The 22,925-nt window shown below is 34.7% G+C and overlaps 1 protein-coding gene across 1 annotated transcript in view; it reads left to right on the forward strand.

Annotated features, from left to right (window-relative positions):
- The window catches only part of LOC113081632 (VPS10 domain-containing receptor SorCS3-like), a 119,484-nt gene that overhangs the window by 45,531 nt on the left and 51,028 nt on the right, over positions 1 to 22,925 (forward strand). The window contains 3 exon segments of the mRNA XM_026253648.1: positions 19,826 to 19,899; positions 21,480 to 21,544; positions 22,645 to 22,763. Coding sequence (XP_026109433.1) covers positions 19,826 to 19,899; positions 21,480 to 21,544; positions 22,645 to 22,763 — 258 coding nt within the window.

Below are 22,925 nucleotides of genomic sequence, written 5' to 3' on the forward strand. Positions count from 1 at the left end.
TGCCCAGGCAACAAATGAGGAGACAGCGCTGTTTAGAGACGCAAAGAGGTAACCTAATTCACAAAAGCCCTTCCACAAATTAATGCTTTAAAAAGTCTGAAATTCATATAAATACAAATATTCATACAAATTCAATAAGGCAATGGCGTTAAATGTTCCAGTACAAAAATATAAAAATCTCTAAATCAGGAAAAATAAAACAAGATGAAGTAGGGTTGTGTAAAACGAGAACAAAGTATCTGTTAATGGTGAATGAGAACAAGACAAAATCCGGAGGAGGAACATTTTTTTGCAGTGCGATCAGAATGTACAGTAAAAGTGATTTTCATATTCTATAAAGTATTTGGAAGCAGAGCAACTGAAACATTAAATGATTTTTTTCTCTTCAATCTTCAAAGCATTGATAATAGAGATTGGAAGATTGCTCCACTCAATTTATTCTTTACATTTCCTTCACTTGGATTTAAAAAATTTCTTCAAAATGTTCCTTCATTAATCCTCGAGAAACTTGGAAAGATGTATGTTATTTTATTTTAATAACACTTTTGAATTATGCATTATTTGGTTTACAAAATAATGTTAATTTATTGTATATCATGTATGAAACTGTGTTCTCATGTATGGTTCATGATGTGAACAATAGTACAGTTTACAAATGCACGAATGCAATCCAGTATTGTTTGCATAGACAGTAAAATGTGAATATCATAGTATAATGCGTTTCTAGTTGCCGCTGGTCTTCACAGAAATTGCCGCTCACATTCTCAGCATCTCTTGCAGCGCATTCGCAACAGACAGACACAGTGACAACATTAGAGCTGGCACCTTCTCCTCCTGAGTCGTTACCTAGCTACAGTGGTAAAGAGCTGCCATTAGTACTCACGGATGCAAAAGTACAGCCGTTCACAAGCAAATGTTACTATGTGACAAGAGACCTGCGGAGGTGGAGGGAAGGGGAACTTGAGTTCAGACCAAGTTTGAAAACAGCCTCTACCACTATGTACTGGAAGTGAAAGAGTGACCAGAAACATGTACATTTAGTGTGGTGTATCGTCGTTTACTAATTGGGCCGTGAAATTAAAAGGCCTTCTGTGGAAAACAAATGTGCGGCGGTCAGAGAGGCAGAGGAGGATCTATACTTACAAGATTTATAGTTATAAAGTATATTGCAGCCAGCCAGCTGTGTGAGATTTTGCCCATCTCCTCGTCTACATTTCCACTCCCTGCTATTCCGCTAATGACCGTAACTCGCCACCAGCTTCATTAATTCGGAATGCACTGCATGTGAGTGTTTCACACCGAAACCTATTTGCTGGCTGGCAATAAGCTATGGGGAAAATGAGTAGGTTCATTTTATTCCCTCAGAAGTAGTAGGAGCTGTAGGAGATGTGTTGGTTAGGTAACTGGAACACAATCTGGCCTTTATTAAGTTTTTTTTTATTTTTTATTACCTTTTACTACAAATGATTTTGGTGCTGAGATTTCCAACAAACACCCAGCTGTTGTCCGCAGGTTGAACTTTTGATTTTATCGCCAGCATTCCATGTATACAGTAGAGTATGGAGAACAGTGATGCGACCTATTAGAAATATCTGTTATATCCATATCTAATTTAAAGGCACTTGCATCCCCAGTTTTTGTAAAAGATTGCAAACTGCAATGTGAATATCATGATAATGATATATCTATCTATCTATCTATCTATCTATCTATCTATCTATCTATCTATCTATCTATCTATCTATCTATCTATATATATATATCTATATATATATATATATATATATATATATATATATATATATATATATATATATATATATATATTTTTTTTTTTTTTAATGTTCTTCTGTAGTAAAGACATTGGCATAAGACATTTATTTATAGACACAATTATTTCACAGAACAAGGTGTAACAAGAAACTGTGATGATTTCTTGAATAGCTACTAATGAGCTTTGTACCTTTACCTGCATGAGCCAGCTGTAATGATGTACAAGATGAAGTAAATATCTCTCAAACAAACAAACAAAAAATGTCCTTCACCAGCATATTCCAGTTAGGCAAACATCTCTGTAGGAACCTTTGTCCTGCATCGGCAAAATTATGTTTGAATGACACAAAATGTGGAATAAATTATATTGTATAATGTATGTACAGTATTTCATAGTTGGTTTACATTGTACTAAGACTGAAAGAAAGCCAGTTTCCACCACTGTATAATAAAAAAAGGTAATTGCATGTCTTTATATCACAATATTGACTTTATAACATGCAATTGCAAGTCAGAATTGCAGTCTTTTCACCCCCTCAGTACTGGACTTTATAATTCGTTATTTCTCAAAAAAAAAAAAAAAAAAAAACCCAGAATAACAGAAATTACATAATAAAAAAAGTCAGATTTGTGAGATAAAAACTCACTTTCCGTTCAGTGGCAGAAATGGGCTTCCATAGAAAAGGGATTTCTTTGCATGTTTGAAAAGTTTTGCATTCAGACAACATTGTAAAAATGATCCCCATTCACACAAATCAATAAAAAAAAAAAAAAAAATGATGCATTATTTTTGTATTTTAAATAGAGACTATTATGGAGGCATCAGACACTTTGAAAACTGTTAAAAAGTTTGCCTTTTCAAGCATTTTCAAAACACAATTGTCATGTAAATAAGTGGCCAAAACGCATAGTAGGTTTTCTGTTTTTAGCTAAAAACTATGTCTTGTAATCGTCCATTAATGTAATGTTTTGCGCAGGTTTTTGTGAGGGTCATCGTTAGGGGTAAGGGACTGGTTGAGCCTTAATCTAATATAAAAACAATGGAAATCGATGAGATCCCCTCGCTAAACAAACGTGTGTGTGTTGTAATATTAAAATAAAAGCCTCATTGTAGAGATAACTACGGTGTTTTGACTGGAACTGTAAGAAAATCCTGAGTGTATTCAACGGTTCGGTTTGTGTGGATCTGTTGGACACAATGTTTATTCCAGCCTTTTTCGCGAGATCTCATTGAACAGATGCTGCTACACCTGGATAAGCTTGACCTGACAGATGCCCATAGGATTATAGGTATTAGCTTTCAGAGGGAGTGGGTGCGAAATGGAATGTTTGGTTGTAAAAATTGATGTCTCGTAAGTTATTATCAGCTGTAGGCAAGGATTAGTTTAAGCAGACGGATGCTACTTGTTAGTATGTGACACAGATACAGTAGTGATTTACATACTGCTTTGCTGTTCAAGCATCACATTTACAGACCGTGATTGGTTTTTCCTCAAGCTCTACCTGGAAAGTAATTAATTATGCATTTGTCAGGTTTAGCAACATGTGAGGCAACAAAACAAAACGTCTTGTTTTTGTGCAGTCTCCCTCATGACTTTGCCCTCATTCAAATCCTGCAGATTGAATTAGCTGTTTTGGCTCGCCTTCAGAAGCACGTTTGCTAACGTCAAACCTGCCTGCAAAAAATCAAGCCGTTTTCTAAGTTGTTTACCCTGAGGGAACAACTACCTCATTGAGAGTCTAGCACTCTTTTACTCCTAAATACGCAAACATCCTTTGACTTAAGCCCAGCTAACGATGCAAATGTATGCCGTTAATTATTCTGCACACAAACGTAACTTTTGCAAAAGCTAGCTTTGATGCTACAGGGACGTTGCTGGAAATAGAAGACCGTGGGAGAAGGGTAAACTTTACAAGATTAAGATTTTTAGTGTCATTTGTGCTGTTGCCGCAAAACCAGAATTAGTAGCAGCACGTGGTGTAAATAGTAATAGCGTGAACCGTGTCTCGGTGGATGACTCCTCGGTTCTGGAGAAGCTGAGCGAGAGATTACCGGCTGTAATACGCACCATGTCTAACTGAAGTAGATGGATTTGTGTCTCTTAATGCTGTACGCATGGGATCACGTCATTTAAGCCTAGAATGCCACCTTTTATTCCTCATTGCTTTGATTAGTAATGCAGAATGACTTTGCAAGGAAGATCTGGCGTGTAGCACTAAATGTGCCCTTTTAGAGGATTACGTTGGGTGAAATAGCAGGCGCACACAAGCCTTCTACCTTACTGTGTAATTGCGTGTGATGTCCGTTTACATTTATTTATTTAAAAGTTTAATCGTATTTATTTATTTTAACTTTTAATTTGTATCTTGTAATTATTTATATTTATATTTTTATTTTATTTGTTAATATTACTATAATTTTTTTTTTTTTTATTCTAAGGTCTACCATTGTTTAGCAACAAGTTGCAGTTCCGTCTGTTGCTAATAGGGGTCTAAAAATATTCAGCAATTAAGTTATTTCAAATAAATGCTGTTGTTTTGAGCTATATTTTCATCAAAGAAAACAAAAAAATACCAAAGTTTATACAAAACTACTGAGCAGCATAACTGTTTAATACCGTATTTTCCGGACTATACGTTGCACTTTTTTTCATAGTTTGGCTGGTCCTGCGACTTATAGTCAGGTGCGACTTATTTATCAAAATTAATTTGACATGAACCGAGAGAAATGAACCAAGAGAAAACATTACCGTCTACAGCCGCCAGAGGGCGCTCTATGCTGCTCAGTGCTCCTGTAGCCTACACTGAGCAGCATAGAGCGCCCTCTCGCGGCTGTAGATGGTAATGTTTTCTCTTGGTTCTAAATAAATGCGACTTATATATGTTTTTTTTCCTCATCATGACCTATTTTTGCACTGATGGGAATTATTCTCAGGTGCGACTTATAGTCCGAAAAATACGGTAATAAAAAGTTTCTTGATAACCAAAACTGCGATAAATAAATACTTTTGAACTGTTCAAAAGGCCTATATGATTTGTGTTAAAGTGGTTTACATTTGAATTACATTATATGAGGTAACCATTTTCAGTGCGTGCAGTATCTGCAATATATTCATAGCTCAGAGATTGGCAGAGAGATCGCTGCATGCCGTGCTTAACAAAGGCATTTAGCTGCATCTATAATCACAATATATAATAGCCTTTTGTACATCATGGATCATGATGTAAGCATGAGCAACCGTAGTATACATGTGCATGCGCTCCATCAGCTCTGTGTGTAATCCTCTCTCAAACTCTGTAGGTCCCTGCATGACTTCTCTTTGAGTGTGTGAGTGAGGCGCGTGTGTGTTCGTGTGCACCTTTACCTCAGTTGAAGTCAGTTGTTTCAGTGCTGTTAGAGCTGCATTTCTCAGCTCACTGCTCATCCAGATGGCGCATATCTTTAGCCGGATTCCCGCCTGTCACCTCGCTGTGTCTAACCTCCCTCTTCATGTCTCGCGTGAATGCCTCCTGACGGAGCCTCCCAGGCGTTCTGAACTTCCCTTAATGTGGAAACCCCAATTGCAGTGCCAAGCCAAGAGGCCGTTTAGCTTATCAGAATATTCATGAGGACTAATAGCTTTGTGTGTCTTTGTATTTGTTTAACATACATAATAGTAGCAGAGTTAATCAGGGCACTTGCTGGAAAAAAGTTTGGAATAATTAAGATTTGTTAAGTACTCTCATATGCTGACCAAGGAAGAATTAAATTGATAAATTGATTGATGAACTTAACTTTTGAATCAATCAATCTATCAATCTATCAATCAATCAATCAATCATAGTTCTACTCAGTAATGAAGAATTCAATTCATCAAAAGTGGCAATAAAGACATGTATACTGTTTTTCTGAACTTTCATCAAACTGTTCAAAAATATAGCAAAAATAAAGAGAAATAAAATAAATTTTAAAATATATTACAATAGAAAACATTTTAAAATAATAACAACCATAATTATAATAATAATAATATAAAATGTTATAATATAGTGGATAAATATACTTGCATAGTAATGTTTGGAAACATTGAGACTTCATTTTACAGTACCTTTTATTTTAACCAGAAATACACAGAAATATTACTTTTCTCTTTTAAACTACTATTAAATAACTTTTTTTTTTTTTTTTTTGCTTCAGTAATAAGCCAATGTTTGTGCACCAGTAAACATCTGTTAATAAAGAAACAATTTCCAGCAGTAGTAAAAACAGCTATTTCTTTTCATATTCTGCTTCTGTGTTTTCCTGTGGTTACCTCATTTGCTTTGGAGGGGCACGACGCTGTGCCAGACAGGATTCTGGAGGACTGTGTCTTTGATAAAGTGCCCATAATAACCGGATCAATTCATTAATTTCCATGGGCTGACTGGCTCATTGGGCAGATTATACCACCCCATCAACTGTTGCCCCACAGCGACGCACAGATGCTCTCTGATCTTACCTGAACCTGGTTTGAAATGATGGTCAAAGCAAACTCAAAAAAAATAAAATAATAATAATAATAATAATTAAGGCCACCTCATCTCTGGAGGTTTTTTGAATACTTTTCTCACAAAGCTGGATACATTTCAACTGTCTACATCATTTTTGCTAGCATACTTTTTATATTTGCTAAATAAATCAATTAATTATTCTCTGTAAAGCATATCTTTGTACTGAGTGATCACATGCTGGCTAGAATGACATTGATGATATATATTGATGATATATGACAACTTAACATAAGACTATTTCTATTATGTGTCATTTCAACCTAGTACAAACTACTTAACCCTCTGGAGTCTAAGGGTTTTTTGGGGCCTGGAGAAGTTTTGTCATGCCCTGACATTTGTGTTTTTTTTTCAGTTTCTTATACACATCTAAATGGCTAAAGTCTAGTCTCACTCCAATTAGCACATACTCGGCTATAATAATATATGAGCAGCATTTATGTACATGATTGTGTTTTTGAGAAAACAAATTATGCGTGGTTAGTGAAAAACTAAATTTATCACTTGAATAAAATTATATTATTTGCATTAGAAGTTTCTAATGCAAATAAATACCCCATTTATCACTTGAATAAGGAAAGAAAACACATACAGAACATTGGTTCCCGGGACTTTTGAGAACGGGAGCTTGTAGCCTAGAATATTTATTTCTAAATTATGTGAAAATCTTCTTGTTTATTCACTTACAGAAAACATTTTCTAATTTTCTAAGACACTTTTTATTGGTAAAAGTCATATGCGAGTAGGCGTCAAATATCATGAATATCATTGTGATTTACACCTGAGAAGACAAAGACCCGCATAATGAGCTGCATAATGAGCTGCATAATAAACCTTTCAGTCAGCTTGTGTCTCTGAGAGGGAGGAGTTACAAGAAAGAAAGTGAGGACAAAATAAATTATATAATAGTATGTTTGTAGTTTATTTATAATATATTTAATTATCCCATAACATAATTTAAAATGCACTTCTGAGTGCAGTTAAACAGTTTATGAGGAACAAATCAAAGTTGACTTTCAAATTGAATTTTTTTAATCATTACTCCAGTCACACAATCCCTCCAATTTTATTTTCTACAAAAAAAAAGAAAAAAAAAAAAAAGAAAAAAAAAAAAAACATTTATTGATAATGATTCTAATAATAAAATAATAACTAAAAAGTCATTTTTATTTAATCTCTTTTTTATATAAATTATTTGATCTTATTTTAGGGTCTTTCTTCATTTACTGTACATTTATTTCACATTTATGTATTTAGCTGATTATTTTATTCAAAGAAACTTACAATAAGCAACCTTGCAACTACTATTATATGTACCTTGATTATTCAGACAAACACTTTTTATTTTCCCCCCATTTATTACATGTATACTTGCTATTGTAATGTAATTTGTAATGATAAAATGTAAAAATACTTATAAAGTTTATTAATTGAAGTTCCTAATGCAAATAATATCTGGTAATATTTTGTAATGAGTCTGGGCCAGTGTTAATTTCGTTGACTAAATATTTTCGTCATTATTTTCGTCACGAATATATTTTTGCCGACGAAAACGAAACGAAAACTAAAATAGAAGGCACTGATGGAGACTAAAACTATGACTAAATTGATTGACATTATCGTCAACGAATAAAGGACGAGACGAAAATAGACTGTGACGAAAATCAAATCAGCAGACGGGAGAGATGCGAGGAATGAGCAAAAGAACCGGCAAAACAGAACAGACTGCATGAGAGAAGAGAACCAATCAGAGCCTGACTTATTGAGACGTGAAGCGAAGGTTTTCAGTTTTTATGAGCTCCCGGGAAGACGGCATTCGAAGAGGTGATAGGGACTTTAAGCAACAGCCTCTGGTGGAACGGCAACGCCATTCTGGCGTTGTATTGCGCCTGCGCGAATTTAACTGCTACTCTGTGACGTTCTAATTTAACGGTCTACTACGGGAGAACAGCTGATTTGCCGGAGTCGCTACAACGTGAGAGGTTAGGTAAATAAATGTTATGTTTTTAGACTTATTTACATCATACAATATTAAAAACTCCTCTTCTGACAAAAGATTGTCATTTAACGCCAAAAGCAATCCTTCTCTTGCTTTTTTAAATTATATATTTTTTTGGATCTCAATAAATGAATTAATGCTGCGTTGCGCTGTTCTGTTTTACCGTTGCTTTACTGACTTTTACGTTCTTGGCTACAGCGGTGTGACGGCAAACTTCCGGTCGCTGTAGCCGTTCCATTTGCAGCTGTTGCTTAAAGTCCCTACTGTCTAAAAGAGCGACAAAATGTCCACAGCTCACTTCACGTTTGACGACGAACAAAACAAAACAAAGTGTAAAGCACGCAGAGCGCTCATTCGTGGCAAGAACACAACCAATTTGAAAAGACATTTACAGACGAGACACCCGGACATTTTCTCAAATGTAATTTTACAACGATGTTCTTTTGTTTATTGAGCTAAGCAAAATTGGAATAGTGCAGTGCGTAGATGTTGTAGCATTAAATATTATGAACTGAAAAGTACTGTAAAATAGTCCCTTCTTCAAGTTAGATGAGAGCACAATACTAATACGTAATATCATGATAAATACATTTAATTAATACTAATGTTTAGTATATTTTATAATGTTCTACTTGTTGACAATATCACAAATGTTTCTATATTAGTCATGTGAAACATGAATGTTCACATCCTATCATTATACATACAAATCTAGCAATATTGTAGTATTTAAAACATACAATATTGCTAGACAAATGAATACCTTGTAAAATCTTGTTACTTTTTTTATCCACCTAGCTGCCAACTTATTAAATATTTACTTTAAATGTATGCACTTATTGTTCAGCTCAGCTGTAAGCTTTAAGGTCCTGGACCTAACTTTATTTTTCTTTTATTTACAAAATTGCAACATCCTTATATTTATTTGTTACCCCTCCATCCTAGTACATCCCTGCATCTTTTTCAATCCTATCCCATTATCATTTATAGCACAATTGTTTATACACTTATTTATTTGGCTACATTTTTTTTTTTTTTTTTTTTTTTTTTTTTTTGTCTGTGTGTTGGTGTCTCTGTGTACTGGAAGCTTATGTCACTAAAACAAATTCCTTGTATGCGCAAACATACTTGGCAATAAAGCTCTTTCTGATTCTGATTCTGATTCTGATTATGATTATTGATGGTCAATTGGCAGCTAGTTATTGTTTACATTATCATGACAGTGTTTGTTGCTGCATAAAAGCTTTTGAATCGAAATAAAGACACAGTTGTGTTGAAATAAAGTTGAATTTGTGTTTTATATATTTTGGTTAAGTTTGTTTCCTATACCAGCTGTAAAAAATTGTCTAGTAAATCTGTTATTGATTTTAGTCTTATTTTAGTCGACTAAAATACCAAGCAATTTTAGTCGACTAAAATACCAAGCAATTTTAGTCGACTAAAATAAGACTAAAATTAAAACAAATCAGATGACTAAAACTTGACTAAAACTAAAAAGAATTATAGTCAAAAGACTAAGACTAAAACTAAATTAAAATTTTGTGTCAAAATTAACACTGGTCTGGGCTAACATGAAACAGAAATAAACTGTTTTATTTTTAATAGTGTTAACAAATATTCATAATATTTATTATATTAACAAACTGTAATGCTTATTTTTAGTTAATATTAGATAATGCATCAACTAGCATTAACTTTTGTGACTTATTATTTATTATTTATAATAATACTTATAATAATTATTATTAATTGATTTTGAGAGCCTTTTGTTACCATTTCAGAGCATGCTTGAGATAAAATATAAGAGTTGAATTTAGCAATAACAAGACTAAATATTTTTCATTTCATTAAAAAAAAAAGTCATCTCCATCACAGAATGCTGTTAAATGCAATGCATAATTTGACACGGAAATGACAATTGTTAGAATTATGAATATATAAGCTGTCAGACACTGTAAACTTCAACTTTATTTCACTTCAAGTTCACTTTCAAAGTCCACAGGGAAGAACTGAACTGTCTAGCTGAAGAAACAAGAAATATACCTCTGAAAGCTTGCAAACAGTTTTGGCAAATTTGAGTGAAGGTTTAGAGAAGTGCACGGTTAGGGGCCTGGGTGTCAAAGATAACCCCAACTCCAAACAACACTGATGCATGATTTGCATACATTTCACCATGCTACCTTCTGCCTATGTCTCAGGATCATGATCGCTGAGCGTGCTTATAGCTCGAGAGGGAAATGAAGAAAGAAAGGATTAGTGCAGCTATTGCCCTCGCAAGCGATCTCCAATGGACGCCTGATGATTTAGAGTGCTGTACAGAAGTGCATCAGGAATGTATAGCTAACGCAATTAGCCGGTATAAAAGTGAATTATGAAAATGGCCAGACGCAGGAACAATAACACTTGGTTGCTCATTTCCATAATTTCGTAACCTACTCATTCTGGCTCATTCTCCTTCTTCTCTTTAGGGCAGGTCAGCACTTCATTTGGGAAGCTGAAAATTCCACAGTATTTGAGAAGTGTTTTTATATTTTTATATTTTTTTATGCATGTGAACACTTGTCTGATAATTTTTTAATAGATTAATTAAATGGTTTGTCTCAGCTTAGCAGAAGCTTATCAGAGAAATAGAAAATGTATGTATATATATATATATATATATATATATATATATATATATATATATATATATATATATATATATATTAATTCATTAAAATTAGATTACAAAATGTATAAAAAGGAAAAGTAAAATATAAATAAAAAGTCACTATTTTAATGTTTTTTTTTTTTTTTTTTTTTTTTTAAATAGTGTAATGACTAAATTCTGTAAACTCAGAAATCCAGAACTGTTTTTATATAAATGTAATCTTTGTAATCTGTGGATAAACATCTGTATTTGCTATCCCAAAATAAATGGGTGTGCATAAAAACTCTCTTAATTACCTGCATCTTTGAATTTAGCCCAGCTAGTTATTGTTTTTGGATTTAGTCAAACTGAGTCCCTTGGAAATCACACATGAGCAAGCTAAATGTGTCCTCCTGCTGCTAATTTCAGTCATAAATTGGGCTAATCTTGCCATCTGCCTTGCTAGCATAAACATTTTGTGCTTGACAGATCATTTAAAAACTCTAGAGATCTCTAAGATCCTGAACGCCTAGCTTCTGGAGACCAAGCTGTTAGTGTTGAAATTCAGTGAACTGTCCTGGCATCATCACATTTATTTATTCTTAACGTGTTAATATTCATTAAAACATTTGACCAGCCGTACATTTTTCTGATTACATATTTATTAGAAAAACTCATAACTGTCACCTAATTTTCTTAAAGTTTTACTCGAAATTAGTTATTATTTCTAAATGATAAATGTTTTATGAAAAAAAAAAATATATTTCACATGAATGGAAATAAAACTCAATTTTTTGTCAGAAACCTGAATGAAAATAAAAAGATCTGAAAAAAAAAAAGAATTTTACCCAGTGATTGATTTAAAGGTCTCTCTGATTGGTCTTTGCGTACACGCACTGAGCTGTGATTGGCTAATATTATAAATACTGTAGAAACCTTTGATGTCATGGCAATAGATCTAAGATGTGATATGCATTTGTAACACTATACTTTGTATTCAATTACATGGGCATTAATGACATTAATGCATTAAACTACAACAAAAAGAAAGATGTCAAATGAATAAAAAAAAAAAGAAAGTGTTAACACTAAGGGCCCTATTTTAACGATCTGAAACGCAAGTGTCAAAGCGCGAAGCGCAAGTAAGTTTGTGGGCGGGTCTCGGCGCTGTTGCTATTTTCCCGGTGGGATAAATGGCTCTTGCGCCCGGCGCAAATCTAAAATGGGTTGGTCTGAAGTAGCTTCATTATTCATAGGTGTGGTTTGGGCGTAACGTGAAATAAACCAATCAGAGCGTCATCTAACATTCCCTTTAAAAGCAGGTGCGCAAGTTCCATTATGGATTGCTATTATTATGGCGTATTTACCAGGCGCACGCCAGGAGCGGTTCACAGCCGAGGAGACTGATGTTCTTGTAAGAGCAATGAAGACAGAGAAGTTGTGCTGTATGGGGATGGGAGAAACCCACTCAAAATAGCGTCGGTTAAACAGGCGTGGGAGGAAATAGCCACAATTGTTTCATCGATTTTTTTTTTCCTGGTTCTTGACGGACAAACCAATTTGTCAGATGTCCTTAAATACATATATGACCTCAAACAGGTCTGATCCTTAATTACTACAATTAGCCTGAATAATTTGTAAGCTAGATTTATGCCTATTTTTTCACATCTTCGTGGCACACCACAATGATTTCCGTCATCTCATGTGTTAATATTTTTTTTTAAGTGTAACAATTTATGATTTCCAAAAATAACTGTTGCATCTGTGTAGATTACATGAGCAAAGTGTATGCGCGTTGTGCACGCTATACATTATGGTCAAGCATGCGCCCTGAAAATAGCATAATGAACAACGCGCAACGCGCCACTGACTTTAGACTAGTTTTTTTCTGGTCAGTGGCGCAATTGTTTAATGGTACAGCAAAATAGCACCAGGGATTGTTTGCGCCGGAACACGCCTCCTTTTTTGCGCTGAACCGCCCAGGGAGCGCAAGTTCATTCACTAGTTTAGCGACGTGCTTCTGTGGAGGGAAAAGCGCGCTTTGCGCAGGTGCAAAATAGGAATGACACATGCGTCGGTGTACAAAGTCAATTGCGCTGGGTGCAAGATAGGGCCCTAATTGTTTCTAATGTAATGGCTAAAGGAGGCTAAATTTGACATCATCTGTTCTGACCAATTTAGTGACATGACATATAGTACAGTGACCCATACTCAGCATTCATGTTCTGCATTTAACCCATCCAAAGTGCACACACAGCAGTAGTGAACACACACCTGGAGCAGTGGGCACTCATTTATGCTGCCACACCAGTGGAGCAGTTGGGGTCCGGTGCCTTATTCAAGGGCACCTGAGTCATGGTATTGCCAGCCCGAGACTCGAACCCACAACCCTAGGCCATGACTTCCCCAGTCAACCGTTCAATATTTTTTCGCTTTTTGTAAAGTTATAAAAATCACAGTCAAATGGGAACATGGAGTGAATATGGAGTTTATTTCTTCTGTAAGTTAACTTGAGACAAGCAAAACCTAAACTCAGCAGTTTCATCAGTTTTGTCACTTTTTCTTTTTTTTTTTTTTACAAACTGCTGCCGTTTGTTTCACATGTCTCTAAAACATACCCAGATGAATTGCTTTCTTATTCCGTGATTTTAAATGACATTTCTTATTTCCTGTCTTTTTCTGGCATGGTTCATCCTCACCCTCCTCCTCCAGCAGTCCATGCCTGATACTCCCTCCTCTCTCCATCACAATTTAATGGAAATGATCCAAGTGTTCAGGGCGTTATGCAAATACGTGCTATAGATTTTCTTTTTCATTATAAGTACATTATTAAAATCAGCTCTCCTCTCCCTGTTCCCCTCACCTCCTATTAGAAGGGCCCAAAGTCTCCCTGTTTGCAGTCACCGACTGTCAGCAGTGGGTCCTTGCTGCAGCTAGTGATTTATTGATGTAAGTGGGAAGCTATGAAGCCGACTTTGTGACAGCTCCGAGCTTTTAAAATTGAGCATGTCATCCGGCTGATGAATGACTACAGGTTGAGCTCACCCAACGGCACAATATGTCAACGTCCACGCTTATGAGGGACCCAGTGGTCCATAGGCGCTTACATTGACGAGGGATATATACGAGGCTCGCCAGTCTGCCTTGTCCCACGTATTTGGACAGATTGTGTTAAATATGAAAGTCCTGGGACAATTGGAGATTTGATCTGATTAAGCACTGACTTGTTTTGAAAGGTCTAAAAATTTGACAGACAACTAATACTCCTGTTTGATGAAGTTTGATTTTGTCCCATTAAAAAACAAAACAAGAAAAACCAAGTCAAAGTATTTTGCACATCAGTAGTGTTTTACGGAGCAACACTATCTAAATTACAGTTTCCACTGCCACTGGATCTTTCCAGTTAATGAAGGCTGGATATATTTTAAAGTTTATTCATTTATATAGTCTAGTATAAATGAGTATTTCCTGACAGAGTGCTGATGTGTGCATTAATTAGTGACTATATATACAGGTTGAGTAACATGTTATATCAGTAGGAAGCAGCAAGTGAGTCATTGAATCATTGACAGTCATTGATTCAATCGATTCGTTCAAATACTCAGTTTGATTCAAGAATGAAACAACCAACTATAAATGAGTCATCTATCTATCTATCCAGACATGGGGACTTGTGACTTGGTGACTTGGACTCGAGTCGACTCGAGTCGCTATTTTTAGGACTTGAGACTTGACTCGGACTTGGAAGTTAAAGACTCGGGACTTGACTTGACTTGAGACACGATGACTTGAATGACTTGAGTGTTAATCAAATCATGTTTTCATTTTGAATATAAAATATATAAATAATTTTTTAAAATAAAGTTGATTACTCAGCTGGAGCGCAGGCTGAGAATAGCGTCGTGAAATGAAATTCATTTCAAAATGGCAATCCATATACAGCTATGAACAGCTGTTCCTTCATCTTAGCTGAGCTTTCAACGTTGATACGAGAAAGGATGAAGCTGATTGGTTAGTTATTGTCACATGACCTGCGGTGCGCTTGCGGCATTCTGAAAAGTTTAGATGTTGAGTGCGTTGCTTCCATTATGAGCGCGCATACCGCGCGCCTACATTGGAAATAACGAACTTGCGCGCACAAAAGACGTGATGTGAACAGCCCCTAATGATCCGCTAGCAGGCCGTCAAAAAAACGCATTCCAGGGGCGGCGCTAGGGTTGGGCTAAGGGGGCATATGCCCCGAATATTTTGTTACCTTGTCTTTCTCATAGAGCAAAACAATTAATCAGAAAAACAAATGTAGCTGCCGCGATTACCCAATCATGACAAGTGCATATTATATACATCGGGGAACTCCTTCAAGACTGTTGGAAGACATTTCAGGTGACTACCTCTTGAAGCTCATCAAGAGAATGCCAAGAGTGTGCAAAGCAGTAATCAAAGCAAAAGGTGACTACTTTGAAGAACCAAGAATATTACATATTTTCAGTTGTTTCACACTTTTTTGTTATGTATATAATTCCATATATAATTCCACATGTGTTAATTCATAGTTTTGATGCCTTCAGTGTGAATCTACAATTTTCATGAAAATAAAGAAAACTCTTTGAATGAGAAGGTGTGTCCAAACTTTTGGTCTGTACATAACAAAAAATTATGAAACAACTGAAAATACGTCATATTTATATTCTATACTCTGAGAGAGATAGAGTGAGAGAGAGAGAGAGAGAGAGTGAGAGAGAGAGAGAGAGAGAGAGAGAGAGAGAGAGAGTGTGTGTGTGAGAGAGAGAGAGAGAGAGGAGAAATGTAACAGTTTAAATGTTGTATGTAAACTGTGTTTGAGAGAGAGAGAGAGAGAGAGAGGTGTTCAGAGAGGATTCTGTTGGATGTTTAGTTTTATGGACCCAATGTTGAAAATGTAAAACATTTCAAACACTGTTGGCAGAAGTGAAAAATAAATAATTTTAGGAAGTTACAATTTTGTTTGATTCCATGATGTATTTTACTGAACATGAGTATTTACAGTGCAAATCCAAATTATTTTAATTTACTGACAGTTACTTATATCTTGTCTTTTAACTTTATTAAGATCAGATTCTGCAGGTAAAATAACAATATTAAGGTGACTTGAGTTGGACATGACTTGACATAGAATGTGACTTGACCTGACTTGACTTGCCCAAGAAAAAAATACTTGGGACTTACTTGAGACTTGAAGGTTAAGACTTGAGACTTACTTGAGACTTGCACATGTGTGACTTGGTCCCATCTCTGTATCTATCTGTCTATCTGTCTATCTATCTATCTATCTATCTATCTATCTATCTATCTATCTATCTATCTATCTATCTATCTATCTATCTATCTATCTATCTATCTATCTATCTATCTATCTATCTATCTATCTATCTATCTATCTATCTATCTATCTATCTATCTATCTATCTATCTATCTATCTATCTATCTATCTATCTATCTATCTATCTATCTATCTATCTATCTGGCTTTCTTTTAAGCATGACATAATTGTCCAAATATGTTTTGGGTACACTATATATATTCACTTAAAGTCTCTAGTGTTTTTTCCTTCAAGGAACTGTTCACAGGAACATTAGTTTCTTAATTCTGTCCTCTTTTTTACTCTCCCTCCATTAGCCGTCAGTAATCATAAAGAATCTTAGTTGAAATAGGGCAGAGCTTGACTGGGTCGGTGCCTTCTCACTGTAGGACTAGAATAACAACATTCTATTCCCGGCAGGGGGCCGATCAACAGTGGCATCCATCAGTGTAATAGGAACGCGCCAGGCTTTGCCATTAATTGTGCGGCTGGGCATGCAGAAACACAATTAGAGCAGTGGAAATTAGGCCATGTGTTTAGCAACTTGTAGGGGTCATGCTGGCATTCATATGTCATGTAGCAGGCTGGTGGGATGTTTAGAGTCAGTACGGGGTCTTTCTGCACTTCTTTGACAGTATGTTCAATATGTTTAGCATTAAACTTCTGCTTCTGGTAATGTATGGGTCATAGGATCTGAGTATACATTCTGTTCTCCTACTGCCCACTCACTTCGACTCATTCCACTAGAAGCATTTATTTTTATTATTTTTATTTATTATTATAATTTTTTTTTTTTTTGTGGTTAGTGTACTATTTTTGATGTTAGCATTTTTGCCTGCTTTATTTGGAAGGGACATGACATTATGGAATATAAGGGCGGAACATAATTTAAGATGGAATTTGCATCAGGGATGAGAAATGTGTCAGTGTCTCAATATGAGCAATATTTGAAAGCATGTTTTTTATTTTTTATTTATTTATTTATTTATTTTTTTGTAGTTTTGAAATCCTATTTTGCATTTTAGATTGTATTTGCAGTATTTTTACATTACCTCTAATTGTGCAACATTTTCCACAAATATCATCCCAGTATGCAATTTTCCGTCAAATTTGTGCTTCCAGCTGGCACTATTATTTATTTATAAATGTTTTGAAGAACTTGTATTTTTATTATTAATATTTACTTTATTTTATTTTTATTATATTTGTATTTGTTTGGTATGTGCTTTTAACATTTGTATTTTTTTTATTATTGTTATTGTTATTGATTACTATAATAATGTAAGTACTATGCAACATTTCTACTTTTAATTTAATTTAGTTTTCATCAAATATTTATATTATTTATATGCTTTTTTAGGTTTGTTTGTAAAAAACTATTTTATTTAATATTTTAATTATTAATTTTATTTGCATAGTTTATCTGGTTTTTATTTTAATTCTAGTATTTCTATATTTGGTATGTGCTTTTTTAATTTTAATAAGGGTTGTTTTTGCTGTTTATGATTCATTTATTTACTTATTTATTTAGGTTTAATTCAGTTTTTCTTTCAGATTTTTAGTGTTTAAACTTGGCAACTTTTCTAATTGAATTTTTTAATTTAATCTAACATATTTTATTCGAGCTTAATTTAGATAAACACATTTCTTGAATCATTTTATCTATTATTAGCAATAATAACCCTGTAACTACTAGACCTGTATGTAACTGTATGTAGCACATATATAGAAGTAAAGAGTCACTTTAGGAATAATACAATCTAATTAAACTGAATTGACTTGTCTGCTCTAGGTATTTGGATTCTTATTGTACTTGAACCTCTTTGAACTCTGTGTATTTCTGGGTTAGATTCAGTGATTGGGGGCAATCTTCTCAGAAAGTCTTTTCAGATCTCATCAAAAGCATCAGTCCTGTTATTGAGCATCAGTGTGATGGCTCCAGTCAGTAAACAGCTTCTGATGCTAACTGTCTTTGTTCTGTCTTGTTTAGCGACTTGTCGAGATGTAAAATGCAATCTTCAGACGTTTTTTGACTCTTGTCTGTTCATTTGAAGATTTCAACAAGGATGACTTCTCCACGACACACTTGACACTTTTGCATTTTGTCTTATTTTAATGCACAGATAATTAAATTGAAATACGTCTCAGAATACAGAAAAAAAATGCAGGTTGTCGCTAACTTTTTTGAATAAGGATCCATTTCATATTTTTATAACTGTTTATGAACCTGCAGCTCACTTTTCAGAGCTCAGTGGTTTGGTTCAATGGTTAAATGCTTTATTAGGAATATCTATGGAGGAAATGAAAGAGAAACCTAGATGGTAAAATGTTGCGTTCATATAACTTGCACAATACAGAAAGATTCCTTGGACACCCTAGCTATTTGAGATAGACTTCTGGTGTCCACTGACCTTAGCTTGAGATCTGCCTTCCTAACGGCGCTTGAAATCTCTGGAGATTGAAGGTATATTTTTTCCATGGCTACTGACTAGAGCACATAGTGGAGCAGAAACTTCTAAATGAATTCCCTCCAGACCTGAATGGACTCATCTCAGCCATTAGGATTCCCTTGAGATTCACCTTGAAGCTCCAAGTCCAAATAATTCCATTTGGACACATTTTAATGTGAGTTGTGTTTCACGCACTGCTTGCTCCAGGTAACTGCTGAACCGCGAATGATCCGTGCTTTTAACTTCCGCCAGGTGTCTTTTATTGTTTCAGTCTGTTGTAGGAGATTTTGAGCCATAATAATGCATAGCAGAGATTCGGAAAGATATTATTTGGATAAATATAATTGGTCTGATTTATTGTCGGAATGCATCTCAAAGACACCATTCTTTTTTGAAAAATAAATTTCCTTTGATCCTTTGTCACTTTTGATCAATTCAGTATGTATTTTGTGATTAAAAATATAATAAATTATCACATGTATTTCCAAAACAAACAACTAGACATTTAATTAAAGTCTATTAATGATTTTGTCAAATATTTGGCACATGCATTTATATAGTACAGTATATACATAGACTGTACATTTTAATATACATATATACATGCACACACAGTATACAGTATATTACTGTAATATAATTATCTCTCCTCTATTTTATTATTAATTTATTTTATTATTGTTTAGCTTAAAAAATGTATGAGGAAGTTTTGATTTCTGAAAGTTACTATGTATTATTTTTTTTTTTTATTAAAGCAAAAGATCAAGAAAAATGTATTCCTTATGATGTGATCCCCTTCACTGTGTTTATGTGAAATAAATATGTATTCCATTTTCCATAATCGTGCTCTCTTTAACCCATGAAAACTGATTTCGAGACTATGCAGTCCTTTGAAAAGCACAGCTGTATAACGAAATACAAATCACAATGACAAATCAGTTATATTCAGAGAAAAGGCTCTTAACTGAGATGAGAAAAATCTGGCTTTAAATGGCTACATGGCTTTAACTTAACAGAGCGAATGATTGCAGGTTTTAATGGCTGCCTGTTTTTAATGGCTGCCTCTGTCTTTTTTCTCTCTCTCTCTCTCTTTTTTATTTTTTCTCAGCTGTATAGTTCATTTGACTTTGGCCGAAAGTGGCAGCTGGTTCACGAGCGAGTGACTCCGAACCGCTTCTACTGGTAGGTGATACATTCACAATCACACCTCATCTCCATTTCCCACACGATGTCACTAACTTACAATTTTATGGGTGAACAAGGAGAGTTTAGTCGAGTGATGGTTGACATTGATGCATTCGTGATGTGTGGAACGAGTTTGAGCAATTGAGAAGATGGATACGGTTAAAGTTGGGTCCTATTTTTGCCTGCTTTTATGATTAGAAAATGCAGAGGCTGTTGTTTGTGTCGACGTGAGATGAAAACCGCAAAGATGTTTGAGCTCTGAGACCTTTGTTGCGCAACTCCTCTCCATTCAGTATCAAGACAATAAAAGAAAGGGAGAGAATAAGAAAGGCAGAGGAAGATGGAAAGAAAACAGAGGCATAAAGATGGCTGAGGAGAGTGAAAGAGAGACAGATTGTACTCCACAGTGCATCTAAACTTTTACACATAAAGAAATGGATAGAGCTTTTGAAAAAAATGTTTTTTAAATGATGCACACCAACATCAATTTGACCAAACGTGTGAAATAATAATAGTTATATATAATATATATATATAGAGAGAGAGAGAGAGAGAGAGAGAGAGAGAGAGAATACTGTTGTAATAATTTGATGTTTAAAATGCTTTTTCATTGACATTTTATTTTAGACTGCAGTCCTATTAACTTTAATAAAAACTAAATTTCCTATATTACATGAAGTGGGTTGCCATATTGAGATATATTACTACATGCTTTATCTAAGTAGCCTCACTTTTACTGGCTGCCTTTATTAAACTATAAAATTACATTTCTGATATGTACGGATGTCTTTCTTTATGAATTTCTTTATTTTCAAACTTTAAATCATTGAGCGTTTAATTTAGACTCGGGTCATATTAACCTGAATTAAACTGTGATATACTGCATTACATGAAGTAGGTTACCGTATCTATGTAATCCCTTGTCTGAGAATGGAACATCTATACAATGACTTTTGTGAACTTTGTCAGAAACATGACTTTTTTTTATTTTCTTTTTTTTTATAAACATTACAAAATGGAAGATTAAGTTTAGCAAGAACAGTATTCATGTGACATTTACACAAATACATCCACATTCTTTCTTACCAAAGTGTACAAATCACACAGGAAGTAACTAAGATGATCTGTAACTCAGTGCTAACCACTGAGGAATGTTTTAGACTGTTAGCGAGTTGTTGTTTTTTTCAGAAGTTTGTCTTCGGTGGTACACTGGTACAGCCTACTTGAGCTATAAAAGACACTGTCTAGTTAATGGTGGGGTTGTTTAAGGACTGGTGCACCACACAATCATGTTTCCAACAGGTGTCACCATTCTCATTTCCATTGTACTCCTTCACTGTCACCATCATGCACAAATATACACCTACAGATACATGGGTTTTAGACACGCTTCTGGATGCAGCTGTAAATTGTGCTTTGATTCTTTTCCCCATCATGTGGCATTTGTGGAAGTGGCACCTAACAACTCTTTTTTCACTTTGCTGGCTCAAATGGGCCTTCAGTAAGACATCTGTTATGGATTTTTTTTGTCCCTGTGATAAAACTGCTTTCTCCTCGCTCTGCTGTGTCTAATGCAGGTCAGTAACCGGTCTGGACAAGGAGTTAGATCTGGTGCACATGGAGGCCCACACTCCTGATGGCCGTGAGTTGCTTCTTTCTGTCTCTGTCTGTATTCTCCAACACTGTCAGCTTAGTGGTGCGAAATTTCATTCATAACAGTCACTAAATCTTTAATTAGGTATGCTAAAAAAGACACTTACCCCCAGGTCATGGACCCTGTTCTTTTTATTTTTATATTTTCTATATTTTATTTTATTTTATTTTTATTTTTTATTTTATTTTTTTTCTCAAACGTATTTGATTTAACTTTGCTGACTTTTTTAATATTATAAGTGAGTATTGTACATTTTATCTATAAATCAAATTCATTCATCAAAAGGACAAAATATTATATTATATTATATTATATTTATTATATTATATTATATTATATTATATTATATTATATTATATTATATTATATTATATTATATTAAAAATAAATCATTAAAAACATCATATTTTCCCCAAGTTTGGAGTATTATGAGTAAGTCATTTTATTATTCACTCAACAATTTTATTTGAAATAATGCTGGCAGATCCTTGCTCATGCCTCAATCACTTTGGTTGATTTGAAAAAAAGAAAGAGCCAGCTGAATCTTGCTGATGCCTCACTCATACTATTCGTTCTGAAACAACATTTCCCAGTTCTTTCGCAAACTGTATTTTCATTCAGTCTCGTTCAGACTCAAATACTGACTAAGTGGCTCAGTGAAGAGGTATATTTCTTTAGTGCGCTCGTCCATTCAAAGAAATGCTCCTTCACTGCACATGCTGAAGTTATTTTGAATTCTCTTTTTTCCCACCTTCCTCTTACATCTCATCTACTGATCTATGGTACACTCCTACTTCAGTCCTGATGTTAGAGGAGGAAAAGAGATGAGAAGAGAAACTGTGAGCTTGGGAATGAGGATAAAGCCAGTCCTGCAGGCAGCTAGACAGGATTACCGTAATGATAAACACACCATCTGATAGCAGATTAATACAGGACCTGGAATCTCTCTGCCTTACTTTCTCTCACTGGTTAACGTTGATACATCCTTAGAGATTCTGAGAAGCAGTCAGAGGTTAGTGGACTCAATGCCCCCAGAATCAGAATCTAATTAACATATAGATTCCTCTTTCTGTCTCTCCTTACAACAGATTGTCAGTATGTGACATGCAGAGCTCAAGCCTGTTCCGAATCCAGTAGGACATATCCATTTTCTGGTTATATTGAGACCAACTCACTTGTGGTTCAAGATGAATATGTGTTTGTTCAGGTAAGAACTAGAAATCACTTACTTACACGATCTTATTCCTGAATGAGAACGATTCAGCTACACTATGTCTATTATGATTGTTTCACATCAGGAGTGTCAGTGGAGCATGAGAAGCATGTTTTTTGTTGCTGCCCATGTTAATTACTCATTAATTCTGCAAGT

The sequence above is a fragment of the Carassius auratus genome, unplaced genomic scaffold, assembly GCF_003368295.1.
Source record: "Carassius auratus strain Wakin unplaced genomic scaffold, ASM336829v1 scaf_tig00034654, whole genome shotgun sequence".
Classification (NCBI taxonomy): domain Eukaryota; kingdom Metazoa; phylum Chordata; class Actinopteri; order Cypriniformes; family Cyprinidae; genus Carassius; species Carassius auratus.